Source organism: Cnephaeus nilssonii, assembly GCF_951640355.1.
Source record: "Cnephaeus nilssonii genome assembly, chromosome: 4".
Lineage (NCBI taxonomy): Eukaryota > Metazoa > Chordata > Mammalia > Chiroptera > Vespertilionidae > Cnephaeus > Cnephaeus nilssonii.
In genome coordinates this window covers 5,431,869-5,446,685 of record NC_137075.1, presented here as the reverse complement: position 1 = coordinate 5,446,685, position 14,817 = coordinate 5,431,869, and the positions used below count along the sequence as shown (strand labels likewise).

The following is a 14,817-nucleotide window of genomic DNA, read 5'->3' as shown; positions in this document are numbered from 1 at the left end:
ATGGGGGTTAATTTGCATACTCGCCCTGAATGGCTGGTGGGCATGGCTTGGCTGGTGGGCGTGGCTTATGTAGTGGAGTGATGGTTAATTTGCATATTACCATTTTATTAGAGAGGATGAGTGCTGAATTTTACCAAATTCTTTTTCTGCATCTACTGATCATATAATTTTTATCTTTCATTTTGTTTATGTGGTCTATCACATTATTGATTTGCTGATATTGTACCAACCTTGCATCCCTGGAATAAATCCCACTTGATTATGGTGTATGATATTTTTAATATACTGCTAAATTCGATTTGCTAATATTCTGTTGAGGAATTTAGCATCTATGTTCAACAGGGATATTGGCCTGTAATTTTATTTCCTTGAAGTGTTTTTATCTGATTTTTGATTTAGGGTAATGCTGACCTCGTAAAATGAGCTTGGAGTCTTCCCTCCTGTGGAATTTTTAGGAATTTTTGAGAAGGATGGATGTTATTCTTCTTTAAATGCTTGGTAAAATTCACTGTGAAACCATCTGGTCTATGACATTTGTTTGTTGGGATGTGTGTTTTGGTTTGTTTTACTGGCTCAATTTTATTTGTTGTAATCAGTCAGTTGAGATTTTCTGTTTCTTCTTTCAGTTTTGGAAGATTGTATGTTTCTAGCAATTTATCCATATCTTCCAAATCATCCAATTTTGGGCATATAGATGTCTGTAATACTTTTTTTATAATCCTTTATATTTCTATGGTGTCACTGTTACTTCTCTTTCATTTTGGGTCCTCTCTTTTTTTTTTTTTTCATGAGTCTAGTTAAAGGTTTATAAATCTTGTTTATCTTTTCAAAGAACTAGCTCTTGGTTTCATTGGTCTTTCGTATTGTTTTTGTAGACTCTGTTTCATTTATCTCTGTTCTAATCATTATTATTTCCTCCTGGCTATTCACTTAGGGCTTTGTTTGTTGTTCTTTCTATAGTTTCTTTAGGTGTAAGGTTAGATTGTTTGAGATTTTTCTTGTTTCTTGAGGTAAGAATGTATTACTATGAATTTCCCTGTTAGGACTGCTTTTGTTGTATCCCACAGATTTTGTGTTGTTGTGTTCTCATTTTCACTTATCTCAAGGTATCTTTTGATTTCTTCCTTAATCTCACAGTTAACCCATTCCTTGTTCAGTAACATGTCATTTAGCCTCTTTGTGTTTGTGTTAATTTCAGTTTTTTCCTTGTAATTAATTTCTAGTTTCATACCACTGTTTAGAGAGCATGTTTGATATGATTTTAATCTTCTTAAATTTATTGAGACTTGTTTGCAGCCTATCCTATGTCTATCCTGAAATATGTTCATGTGCAGTTAAGAGAATGTATAATCTGCTGCTTTGGAGTAAAATGCTCTGAAAATATCAATTAAATACATGTGAACTAGTGTGTAATTTAGGCCACTGTTTCCTTGGTGATTTTCTGTCTGGAAGATCTATTCACTGATGTAAATGGGTGTTAAAAATCCCCTACTCCAACTGTATTAGTGTCTATCTCTCCATATATATCCATCAATATTTGCTTTATGTATTTAGGTGCTACTATGTTGGGTGCATAAATATTTACAAAGGTTATAGCCTCTTGTTGAATTGATCCCTTTATCATTATGTAATATCCTTCTCTGTCTCTTATTATAGCCTTTGTTTTAAAGTCTATTTTGTCTTAAGTATTGCTACCCCAGATTTTTTATTTCCATTTGCATGAATATCTATTTTCATCCCTTTATTTTTTTCTGAGGTTGGTCTTTTGTAGAGATTATGCATAGGGGTCATGTTTTCTTATCCATTCACCTATTCTATGTCTTTTTATTTGAGTTTTTAATCCATTTACATTTGAAGTGATTATTGATAGGTACACACTTACTGCCACTTTATTCTATACTAGAGGCCTGGTGCATGGATTCATGCATGTTGCGGGGGGGGGGGGGTCCCTCAGCCTGGCCTGTACCCTCTTGCAATCTGGGACCCCTCGAGGGATGTAGCAGTGTTGCTTGCACTCATCCCAGCCCACTGCACCTGCTGCTGCTGCTTGGTAGCGCTCCCGTGGAGTCGGGAGAGGCTCCCACCACTGCAAGTGTGCTTGCCAGCCATGAGCCTGGCTTCTGGCTGAGCGGTGCTCCCACTGTGGAAGTATACTGACCACCAGGGGGCAGCTCCTATGTGGAGTGCCTGCTCCCTGGTGGTCAGTGCGCATCATAGTGACTGGTCGACCGGTCGTTCAGTTGTAATGGTTATTCAGGCTGTTTTATATATATAGTATAATTTATAATTATGCTCTTTTTTTCCCTTTCTTCTTAAAAAACGTGCTTTAACATTTATTACAATACTGGTTTGGTGGTAATGAATTCCTTTTGTGTTTTCTTGTCTGGGAAGCACTTTATTTCCCCTTCAATTTTATTGTCTACTTCATTTTTAAATGATAGCCTTTCTAGGTAGAGTAGTCTTGGTTATAGGTTTTTGCTTTTCATAATTTTGAATATTTCATGCCAATCCTGTCTGGCCTGAAATTTTTCCATTGAGAAATCAGCTGACAGTCTTAAGGAAGTTCCCTTATAGATAACTGTCTTTCTCTTGCCACTTTTAAAAGTCTCTCTTTGTTTTTAACCTTTGCCATTTTAATTATGATGTCTCTTAGTGTGGGCCTCTTTATATTCATCTTTATTGTGCCTCTCTACTCTTACTGCACTTGTGTGTATTTTTCCTTCACCAGTTAGGAAAGTTTTTGTCATTATTTCTTCAAATAGGTTCTTAATTCATTGCTCTGTCTTTTCTCCTTTTGGTACCCCTATGATGTGAATGTTGTTACAGCTGAGGTTGTCCCAGAGGTCCCTTAAACTATCCTCATTTTTTTTAATTCTTTTTTCTTTTTGCTGCTCTGCTTGGCTATTTTCTGCTACCTTGTCCCCCTAATTGCTGCTTTGATCCTCTGCTTCATCTACCCTGCTGTTGATTCCATCCAATTTGTTCTTCATTTCAGATATTGTATTTTTTTATTTCTGACTTATTCTTTACTACAGTTTCTATGTCTTTTTTTATGCTATCTTAAGTTCTCACTGAGTCCATCTATTCTTCCCCTACATTCTTTGAGCATCTTTATAACCACTGTTTTGAACTCCTGTCTCTGGTAGATTGCTTGCCTCTAGTTCATTTAGTTCTTTTTCTAGGGATTTCTCCTGTTTTTTCATTTGAGGTCTGTTTCTTTGTGTCTCCATCTTGGCTGCCTCTCTGTATTTTTTCTGTGTATTAGGTACATTTGCTATGTCTCCCAATGTTGGTACTGTGGCCTTATGCCACAGGTGTCTTGTAGGTATTGCCATCATTCTTAAAGAAGATGTATTTTAATCCTTTTACAGCTGCATTACTCTGATGATATCCCCTAGGTCATGTTCCTTAATTCTGCTCTGTTTTCACTTTTTCTCTATTTGTTTTTTTTATAGTCATTGATTATCCAGTTAACAAAGTTGTTCTACTTAATCCAATTTATACCCACCAGTTGGAAGACCCAAAAGTTCAGGTGGCAGTAAAATTGGAGATCAGACCAGAGTCAAATTATTATAGCAGTGTGGTAATTGGCTATTTTCAGGATGTAGGGCTCTAGAGATCATCTGAGAAGCATGGAATTTAAACATGCAGTTTTGCAGTTTTTGTTTTTGTTTTTGTGAGACCCTCTGTCCCCATACCCTACTCTAACTGTAACAAGAGTCCATTGTTACTATAGGAGCTTGGGGTGCTTAAACTTTATAATATTAGAGTGTGTCCAGGCTTGGGTTATGTGTTTAATCAGTAGTAGCAACAAAATTACAATATATTGGCATTTACTACCCCGTTCTCCTCCTCCCCGCCCCCAGAAAATAAAAAAACAAATGTATTAATGCAAAAAAATTTCTCATATGTTGATTCTACCAAGTTATTAAGGATCAGGGGGAGAAGGAAATGAAAATATTTTTAAAAGACTTGAGACTGTCCACAGGTATGATCTGGGGAGTGGGGTGGGGTGGAAGATGTACCTACAAATTAAATTTAATTAAGTATTAGATTTTCCTGTTTGTCTTCCCCTTCTTCCCATGAGCTGTTGGAAAGCAGGAACTATGTATTTTTGCTCTTAGTATACCTCAGAAAAGGATAAAGCATATTCAACAAACATTAATTGAGTGAATAATTCTTAGAGTATACTTGTTTGGAGCAAGTATGCATTTCAAGGTATAAGTTTTCTGCAGAAATCCTAACCTTAATTGAAATTTATGGAATAAAATTCATTAAAATATTTCAAAGCATAATAAATATTGTAAAAAGCTATTAACGTATTCCTTAAATTGTTACTAAAGATAACTTTTCTGCATATGGTCTCCTAGCTGATTCCAAGTTCCCAATGCTATGAGTTCTTTCAGTTAATGATTATTCAGAGCCACAAGATACTTGGTCAGCGGACAGATAACTTAGTAAGACTGGAAACATTCCTTTTCTTAATTGTCAAAGAAAAGTTAAAAAACAGATTTCCTATTATGTACCATGACTTGCTCACTGACAAAGTTAGCTTTTCTTCTAGTGATTGAAAAATAGCTATGGAAAAAAAAACAAAAACCTGTGTACATTCCAATGACACAGTCTCTGTCAAAGTAATCATCCTATATAATAAAAGCCTAATATGCTAAGTGTCAGGTCATCCGGTCGGCCATTCAACCAATCAAAGCATAATATGCTAATGATATGTTAAGGCTGGTTAACCGCTTGCTATGATGTGCACAGACCACCAGAGGGCAGACACTCCGACCAATAGGTTAGCTTGCTGCTGGGATCCAGCAGATCAGGACTGAGCAAGACGGGCTGGACACACCCTGGAGCCCTCCCGCGGTCCCTCCCTGGTTGGCCAACCTCCCGTGTGCCTCCCTGTCCCCAATCGTGTACCAGTGGGCTCCCTCGGTCTGACCTCTTGCAATCCGGGCTGAGGGACACCCCGCCACAAGTGCACGAATTTTGTGCACTGGGCCTCTAGTTCATAATGATAGAAATACAACAGGACTAGAAACAAATCCAGGATGTCAAATGAAGATTCCAGTTTAAAGTATCATATTCCCAAGTCAAATGTGTAGGAAACACAAAATATGTATAAGGAGATTTATGAAAAGAAGCTTCCTTGAGCCTAGTCAGTGTAACTCAGTGGTTGAGTGTCGACCTATGAACTGTTCAATTCCTGGTCAGGACACATGCCCAGGTTGTGGGCTCAATCCCCAGTAGGGGGTGTGCAGGAGGCAGCCAATCAATGATTCTCTCATCACTGGTGTTTCTATCTCTCCCTCTCCCTTTCTCTCTGAAATCAATAAAAACATATTTAATAAAAAATTGTCCTTGAAATATTTCATTATAAAAAAACAAAAGCATGAAGCCATAGTTAAAACCTTCTTTTTGAACATATCAAGTATATTCTTGCCTTAGGGTCTATAGACTGTTCCCTGTCTTGAATTCTCCCCATCTCCCCAAATCACCCCAAAAACAGCTCCTTCTTATACACCAGATTAAATCTCATCTCTTTGGAGAAGCCTTCTTTACCAACCTAAGGCACTTTATCACATAACCCTGTTTTTTAACCCTCTGCATACCACATCACTTTTCTTGCTTATTTTTAGTTATTTGTCTTACTCCTCCATAAAGAAGTTCTGTAAGTCCAAGATCTTTACTACCTTTTTCACCATTTTATCAATAATACAAGCACAAACTAGGAGCTCAAATATTTGTTATATTTGTTTAGCAAATCATTTCCTGAATTATATGTATCAGAAGGAAGTGTGATGTGAAAAGCTCTTTTTAAATGATGAGATAAATTTTAAAGGTTATATATAGCTTCCAAATACTATTTGTATGTATAGAGTATTTTATATGAGCAAATGATAATTAGTGAAGGTGCAACATTCTAAAGTTGTTTCTTAAGCCATTTAAAAGGTGTCTGACCTCCATAGGTGTTTTCTTGTTACTATCACCTCTCATATGGATGAAATACAATAGCCTAAATAGATGTGCCAGAGTATAAATTCTACAAGCGTGGACAAAGCTTTCTCTTGCAGTCCCTATAAGGCGTAAGATACTTATGAGCAAAATTAATACTAGCCTATTGGTTTTTCACATAGGGTAGAATAAATAAAGGTAATTTTTATAACATGGAACATGATTAAGTACTCAAATAACTTTATCCTGAACATTAAAAAGTACTGATTTAAACTTGTTTTAGATGAAGCCTCCTGGGTCAGAGCAAGTGACCTACCCAAGTAAGAATCTGGTATGACCTTGGTACAAAGGTGTAGTTAGTAACTGTTTCAATAGCATTCAATATTTAATCATGTACCAAACACTACTAATCATCCTCCATAGACCATCGTGGGTCTAGCACTAATATACTTACATTTTAAAGCTATGCCACTCCATAAAAACAAAGAGATTTTAGGTGTTCATCCTTTCCCTTGTCCAAAATTATCTTTCATGCCACAAGCACTAATATTCTGGAATATGATTAGGAACTCTGTTTCCATTAGACAACCTTGAGGATTTTAGGAACGGTTATTTCCCATTTTACTGTGTGGCTTTCCACAGTAACTTTCTTAGACTCTTAACATACTATTTCCACATCACAGCTCACTGAACCAACTCCCAAATGAACTAGGATATCAAGATATTAAAAGATGCAGTTTAAAGATCTTGCCAAAGCAATTAAGCTTTAATACTTAACCAAAATCACCATTACCACCTGATAGTGAGGAGCCAGGACACAAAGTTAAAAAGCTTCCTAAAGCAACCTAAATAAGCTTTTAATATGCCCTTTGCAGGGAATATTTGTTTTTCCAATTATTCACTAAGGTCTTAAAAGGAGGGAGGGAGCCAGTATATAAGGATACACTTATTAAAACTGAAGAATACATTATAAATTGCTAGGGAGAACCAGTTAACATCTGTTTTATGTACTCCCTCATAATGGCCTAATTTTTTTAAATGACAAGTTAAATAGTGCATTTTAAATACTGGTATAGGTTCTATACAAAATGAAAATCAGTATGTTTTGGAGAAAGTGACTCTAACATAACCTAATAAGGTCCTTTCCCTTTCCAAATCTTTTGAAATCACACTTTGCTCTAACACTAAGGGCTCTAAGTATAGAACAACTTGAGTTTGAACGCAGGCTCTGTTACCACTTGATGCCCTCAGTAACCCTTAATGCCCTCATGTGTAAAATAAGCATAATAATATTCCTGCCAGATTGAATTGATGTGCGAACACTCCATGTAAAGTGCTTATCACAGTGCCTAGGTGTAATAAGCACTCAAATGTTAGCTATCATTACCGTCATCAAATTCCAATGTCTGCCCCTAAACTAAACATTTGGTGGGAGACAGATCTAATAATACTGTTTTCTCATAAGTTAGGTTGCATTAATCTGCTCTATGCCACAATATTTTTCCCTGCATGTCTGCTTAGCTTCCTTACCACAGCTCACAAAAGCTTTACTATCCTTGCTAACCTAGATAAAGGGTATTTTTACTACATAGTATAACTTTAGGCCTGGAATAACCCACTAAGAAATGCACAATTGAAGTTCAACATAACCTTTTTCACTGAAGAAAGTACCAAAAGTACATATGCTAACACAATTCCAAAGATTCCTAAGCAATCACTTAGAATTAACTGATATTTAAGAGTAAATAAAAATCTAATTATTTATTTAAAGAAAATGGCTCCTGTATTTCCAATATTTTATTACATTAACAATTCCAGTCCCTGAGGTTAAATAGCCTAGAATTCATCTGACAGATGATTCTTCAAATTAAATAGTCATGCCCATAAAAATCACAAGAAACTAAAGGTTACAAAGTGAAGTCTCTCCCTAAGTATCTTATTAATAATAGAGTGTTTATTATTCGGGGATCCCTGAAATACCTTTTAAAAAGGCTTGTAACTCAAACTAATGTATGAAAAACACTAGTTAGAAAAGAAGAAATCATGAATGTAGTGATGGGAAAAGGGGAGTGGTGTGGATGGAGGTGGGTAAAGGGGACATCTGTAATAGTGTCAACAACAAAAATCCATGAAAACCCCAATGTCACGTGAGAAATTTTGAATAGGTACTATCATCAGGACTCTTTCCATCACACCATAAATACCCGAAAAGACTATGACATTGCACGTATATGTATAGGCGCCTTATTATGTATGCTACACTAGTGGGGATATAAAAAGTTTCCTCCTTGAGAGGGGAGGGGAAGATGGGAGTTGTAAGAAGAAAATAATTTTTTCCAAAATAGGTATGTGTGTGGCAAGGAGAATTTGAATGGGGACATACAAAAGTGTAGGAAGTGAGAATGTCCCGGGAGTGTCCTGGGACTGTGGAAAGAGAAGTCTGTCCAGGGAAGCGAGTGTTTAAGAATATGGCCAGTTATGAGGAAGGAAGGGACTGAGGACATCAGCTGCAATACCAAGAGACTGAACCTTACTTTACTGCTAATATTTTTAGGGGTTTTGTTTGTTTTTTAAATAAAGTGCTGTGAGGGAAGAATGCTTAATAAGATTTATCCGGGTGCAAGGTCCAGAGGATTAGAGGATAGAGAGACTGACTGTATCAACACAGGTTATGACAAAAGTCCCTGGTGAGATAAGAACTTGAACTAAGATGAAGTGGCTATAAACACTCCTTTCTTTGGGTGTGTTTTAAAAAAAATCATAAGCCACCATTTAGTGAAAGTGAGCTCATCGATTTTTAAATCTTGTGACATCCGAGTCATATTTAACCAAGGTTTATAATCTCAGGCTCCCCACACCCATGACCCAAACAGTTTTATTTCCTTGGTCAAAGGATTATTTGACTTGTCAAGTCTAAGCCATTCGGTTTTGGGGCTGCTAACCAGCCAACCAGGTCTCCATTCAGAAGGAGCTCCAAGTCCAAGTCCTCACCGAGTGGGCAGCGTCCCCGCTTAGGCGCACCGTCTGCTCACAAGCCTCAGCTGGAGCTGCAGGCCGACAGGAAAGCGGAGCCCGGCCCTTTGGGGAATCAATATCCTCCTTCCAGCCCGAGGTCCGGAACGGGTCCGGGTCCGCACGGGGAGCTCTCTCTCGGTCCAGCAGGCTGCTCCAGGGGCAGAGCCTGAGGCTGGGCCAGCCCCCCCGCGGGAAGCCCCCGGCCCAGAGACAGGCAAGCACCGAGGCCCGAACACGGAGGCCGCCAGAAGCCCCTAAGGGTTCCCCTCCCTCCGCCCTCCGGCACCAGGCCTGGGAGGGAGCTCACAAAGCCGCCCCTCCGTCGTAGGCCCCGTCACCCCCGGCCCCGAGTCGCTGCTGCAGTCCCCGCCAGACCCCTCGGACGAGGCCTCCCCGCCGGCACCCCCCGCTTCTCCGCCCACCAGCTCCGCTCACCCAGAAGATCAGGTTGAGAAACACCAGCACCGTCTTGGAGGAGGTGATGCCGCACTGACCCATGGTGCCCACAGTCGCTGGGGCCCTGCTTGGGGAGCCCGATGCGCCCACCCAGCAAGGCCTCAATGGCGAGGGCGCCTCCCGGCCGGGATCTGCACAGGCTGGCCAGCGGCTCCCCCAGCCCCTGGCGTCCTTGCACAGCCCGGGCCCAGCAAGCACCTGGCTCCTCTGCGCAGCCGCTCCGGTGGGGAAGGGGGGAGCCGAGGGGGAGGCACGCTGCTCCCTAGCAACCGAGTTGCACCGGATGGGAAGCTTAGGCCAATCACTCCCTCAGCGGGCTACAGCCAGGCCATGCCTCTTAAAGGAGCCAAAGACTTAGCTACTTTGGGCCTCTGGCCACCCTTGGATGCAGATGGCTCATTAGGGAAGTCCTTTTGGAGGAAACTCACTCCTCAAAGAGCCACATTGACTATGCCAGCCCACAGTAGATAGTCTTTTTACCTAGCCCAGTGGTCGGCAAACTCATTAGTCAACAGAGCCAAATATCAACAGTACAATGATTGAAATTTCTTTTGAGAGCCAAATTTTTTAAACTTAAACGTCTTCTAACGCCACTTCTTCAAAATAGACTCGCCCAGGCCGTGGTATTTTGTGGAAAAGCCACACTCAAGGGGCCAAAGAGCCTCATGTGGCTCACGAGCCGCAGTTTGCCGACCACTGACCTAGCCCACTTCCCCTGTCAACCCTCCGCCCATGGTTATTGGCATCAGTTCACCACCAACAGGAATCCCCAATTTGGGGTGCAGTGAAAAAGTGGGCTTTATTCAATGCCAACAGCTATCATGATACCACACAGTTGTGGAACAGCATGACTATGGAGCAACTCAATAATGTTACAGCTCAATTTATGGAATAGCACTACTGTGAGGTTGATCCTGGCAGGAGGCTGCCCTCGGGCAAGGCCCCTCTCTGGCTAGACAGCTCAGCTCTGAGCTGGTTCAAGCTGGTCTGCTTCAACTCACCCTGCTTCGAGCTGCCCTGACAAGAGACCGATGGTGTTTGAGCTCCAATCAGGAAACCTCATCCTGCAGTCTCCTTCACATAAGAGAACTTGGACTCTCCCAGCCAATGGAAAACTGACTTATATAAAGAGAAGTCCCTGCCCCTGGTCCCTGATTGGCCTGTTCTCATGTAAATAAGGACTCCAAATCCTCAGAATTTAATTGGTCCAAAAAGCATGGTCATGGTTGGTTGTATGTAGCTGTTCTGATTGGTTAGTGAAGATGCTAATAAGGCTGTAACAGTACGGCTCCGATTGGAAAAGAGAAGTTTCAGTCTTGTTGGTTGAAATACTATTCCAGGAACTCGTTTTTAAGGGCTGGCTCAGCTGGCAGAAACAGCTTAGGCAGGGAGATTAGTGCAGGTTTATCCCTGAAGCTGGTTTGCATGAGAGGCCCCTGTTTAGAAATGGCTGCTAGGCTCTATTTTTACATTTGAGTCCAGTTAGTCACCAGGAGTCCTTTTTGGTAGCTATCTTCTTTCTCAATATTGACACCTCATATGGAGGTTGCAGACAGTAATCTCTCCCACTCCACATCAAGATTTTTCCTAAGCACTGTTTGGGAGAAGTGCAATGAATATCAACAAATAGTTATGGAGAATTTATTTGCCATGTGCTAGGCTCTCAGAATAGTCATCGGAAAGGAGAAAAAGCTGGTGATGGAGCTGGCAAGGCAGAGACGTGTTTGTGTGGGAGTATGGTTGGAGCAAGGTAACACATCAAGTCTATTCCAGGGTAGGACATTTTGGACCAAGACTTAGAGAAATATCTTTTTGCATTGCAACTTTTCACAATATTCCCCTAATTTTGAATCATCATAATTAATACTTTTTGAGAGCTTACCCTGTGTCCAAGTCTTTATAGCTATTAGCTCATTTAACTTCATCACAACCTTAGGTGGAAGATACTATGATTGTGAGCTCCATAATGGGGTATTGAGGCTTAGAAAGATGAACAAACTAGCCCAGAGCCAAAGAGACAGCAGTAGGTAGTCTTGTGCAGAAACCACGTTCTCAGCCACACAGGGAAACTCCTTTACTTTCCTGCCATTGCAACCCTGCACTGGCTCCTTGATCAGGCTCTTAAAGATGCTCATTTGGCCCTGGCAATTGTTGCTCAATAGTTAGAGCATCAGCCCACGCAACAAAGGATCACAGGTTAGATTCCTATGATCAACGGCATACTAGTATACCTAGATTGCAGGTTCAATCCCAGGCCAGCAGCCAATAGATGTGTCCCTCTCACATTGTTATCTCTCTCTCTCTCCCCACTTCCACTGTCTCTAAAAATCAATTTAAAAAATATCCTCAGGTGAAGATTAACAAGATGCCCATGTACTTTTCCTCAATCATCTCATTCTCTCACAATCTCCCTGGCTACTCTCAGCAATATCTTTCCACCTCCACATCCTATTCCTTTTCACCAAGCAGCAGCAGGCATTTATTCACTGATCAAACTTTTTGCAAGTGCACCTCTGTACTCACTGTTCTAGATGGTGGATATTTCATAGTGAGCAAGAGAAATTCTGGCCCCCACGGAGCTTAAATTCTGGTAGAGGAGGCACACCTTAAATAAATAGGTAGGTAAGTTTATGACATGATATTGGGCAGAGAAAGGGGATAGAGAGTAATGAGGGAAGTCCTTTCTGAGGAAAGGAGATTGGAGAAAACCTGAAGTTAGGGAGCAGGCCATGTGAATATTTGGATGAATAACAGCTTATAGGTGGGAATCTATATAATAAAGAGCTAATATGCTAATGGTCCTGACTCCCTCATGCGTAATGACTGATCAGCAGGAAGCTGCGTGTGCAGCAGGCACAGAAGGGCGGGGACTTGTGTGAGGCTGTGTCCCGTCCCCTGCCCGGCACTGACCCGCGGACATGAGGCTCGCATCCCCACCCCTGGCACCAGACTCGGGGACATGAGGCTCACGTCCCTGCCCCTGGTGCTGGCCCCAGGGATATGAGCCTTGCAATGCCGGCCCTGGGGATGCGAGGGACACATCCCCGCCCCCGGCGCCAGCCCCGGAGATTCGAGGCCCACATCCCCACACCTGGCGCTGGCCCCAGGGACATGAGGCTCACGGAGGCTTGAAGGAGGTGGGGCTGGCACAGTCTGGGCCTTGCCCAATGGGGGTGAGGCCAGCTGGGTCTGGTTCTCACGTAATTTCCAGGTGTACATGGGTCGGGCGGGACTTGACTCTGGGTCCCACGGCATGACCCAGACTCTGATAGGAGGGAGATTTTCATATACATTTTACTAATTTTCTTTCATCTCTGACACTTCTACCCCCACCCCCGCAGTGGTTCCCAAATTTCATTTATTTATATTTTGTATTTTTTTTTATTGTTTAAAGTATTACAAATAGTAGTACATATGTCTCCTTTTTGTTCCCAACTGACCTTCCCCCAGCCTCCCCTACACCCCGGCACACACCTTCATCCCCCTCCCAATGTCTTGTGTCCATTGATTATGCTTATATCATGCATACAAGCCCTTCGGTTGATCTCTTACCTCCCCACTGCCCCCCAATCCTCCCCAGCCTTCCCACTGCCATTTGACAGCCTGTTAGATGCTTCTCTGCCTCTGTATCTACCATATTTTCCGGTGTATAAGAGGATTGGGCATATAAGATTTTCCTGGGTTAAAAAGTCGTCTTATACGCCGGAAAATATGGTATATTGGACTACATTGATGGGATTAGATATAATGGATTAGATATATTGGACTACTGTGTTTTCCGGCATATAAGACGACTTTTTAACCCAGGAAAATCTTATACGCCCAGTCGTCTTATATGCCGGAAAATACGGGTATTTTTGTTTATCAGTTTATAATGTTCTGTATTATCCATAAATGAGTGAGATCATATGGTATTTTTCTTTCACTGACTGGCTTATTTCACTTGGCATAATGCTCTCCAGTTCCATCCATGCTGTTGCAAATGGTAAGAATTCCTTCTTTTTCATAGCAGCATAGTATTCCATTGTGTAGATGTACCACAGTTTTCTAATCCACTCATCTGCTGATGGGCATCTAGGCTGTTTTCAAATTCTAGCTATGGTGAATTGTGCCTCTATGAACATAGGGGTGCATATATCCTTTCTGATTGGTGTTTCTGTTTTCTTGGAATATATTCCTAGAAGTGGTATTACTGGGTCAAATGGCAGTTCCATTTTTAATTTTTTGAGGAAACACCATACTGTTTTCCACAGTGGCTGCTCCAGTCTGCATTCCCACCAGCAGTGAAGGAGGGTTCATATTTCTCTACATCCTCGCCAGCACTTGTCGTTTGTTGATTTGTTGATGATAGCCATTCTGACAGGTGTGAGGTGGTACCTCATTGTTGTTTTGATTTGCATCTCTCAGGTGATTAGTGACTTTGAGCGTGTTTTCATATGTCTCTTGGCTTTCTGAATGTCATCTTTCAAAAAGTGTCTATTTAGGTCATTTGCCCATTTTTTGATTGGGTCGTTTATCTTCCTTTTGTTAAATTGTATGAGTTCCCTGTAAATGTTGGAGATTAAACTCTTATCGGAGATATTGGCAAATATGTTCTCCCATGCAGTGGGCTTTCTTGTTGTTTTGATGATGGTTTCTTTTGCTGTGCAGAAGCTTTTTATTTTGATGTAGTCTTATTTCTTTATTTTCTCCTTAGTCTCTCTTGCCCTAGGATCTGTGTCGGTAAAGATATTGCTACGACATATGTCTGATATTTTGCTGCCTATGGAGTCTTGTAGGATTTTTATGGTTTCCCATCTTACATTCAAGTCCTTTAGCCATTTTGAGTTTGTTTTTGTGTATGGTGTAAGTTGGTGATCCAGTTTCATTTTTTGCATGTATCTGACCAAATTTCCCAGCACCATTTATTAAAGAGGCTGTTGGGACTCCATTGTATGCTCTTGTCTCCTTTGTCAAATATTAATTGAGTACAATGGCTTGGGTCAATTTCTGGGTCCTCTATTCCATTCCATTGGTCTATATGTCTGTTCTAGTGTCAGTACCAGGCAGTTTTGAGAACCGTGGCTTGGTAATATAGTTTGATGTCTGGTATTGTGATCCCTCCAACTTTGTTCTTCTTTCTCAGGATTGCTGTGGCTATTTGGGGTCTTTTTTTATTCCAGATGAATTTTTGGAGAGTTTGTTCTAGATCTTTGAAATATGCCATTGGTATTTTAATAGGTATTGCATTGAATCTATAGATTGCTTTAGGTAGTATGGACATTTTAATGATGTTGATTCTACCAATCCATGAACATGGTATGTTCTTCCATTTGTTTATGTCTTCCTCTAGCTCTTTTTATAATGTCCTGTAGTTTTCTGAGTACAGGTGTTTTACGTCCTTGGTTA

General features: G+C 40.9%; 1 protein-coding gene across 1 annotated transcript in view; it reads right to left on the bottom strand.

The window, feature by feature from the left end:
• TSPAN3 (tetraspanin 3) overlaps positions 1 to 9,656 on the bottom strand; it is a 62,059-nt gene extending 52,403 nt beyond the window's left edge. The window contains exon 1 of the mRNA XM_079768650.1: positions 9,409 to 9,656. Coding sequence (XP_079624776.1) covers positions 9,409 to 9,471 — 63 coding nt within the window. The 5' untranslated portion in view covers positions 9,472 to 9,656. The remainder of the gene's footprint in view (positions 1 to 9,408) is intronic.
• Positions 9,657 to 14,817: the final 5,161 nt, after the last annotated feature.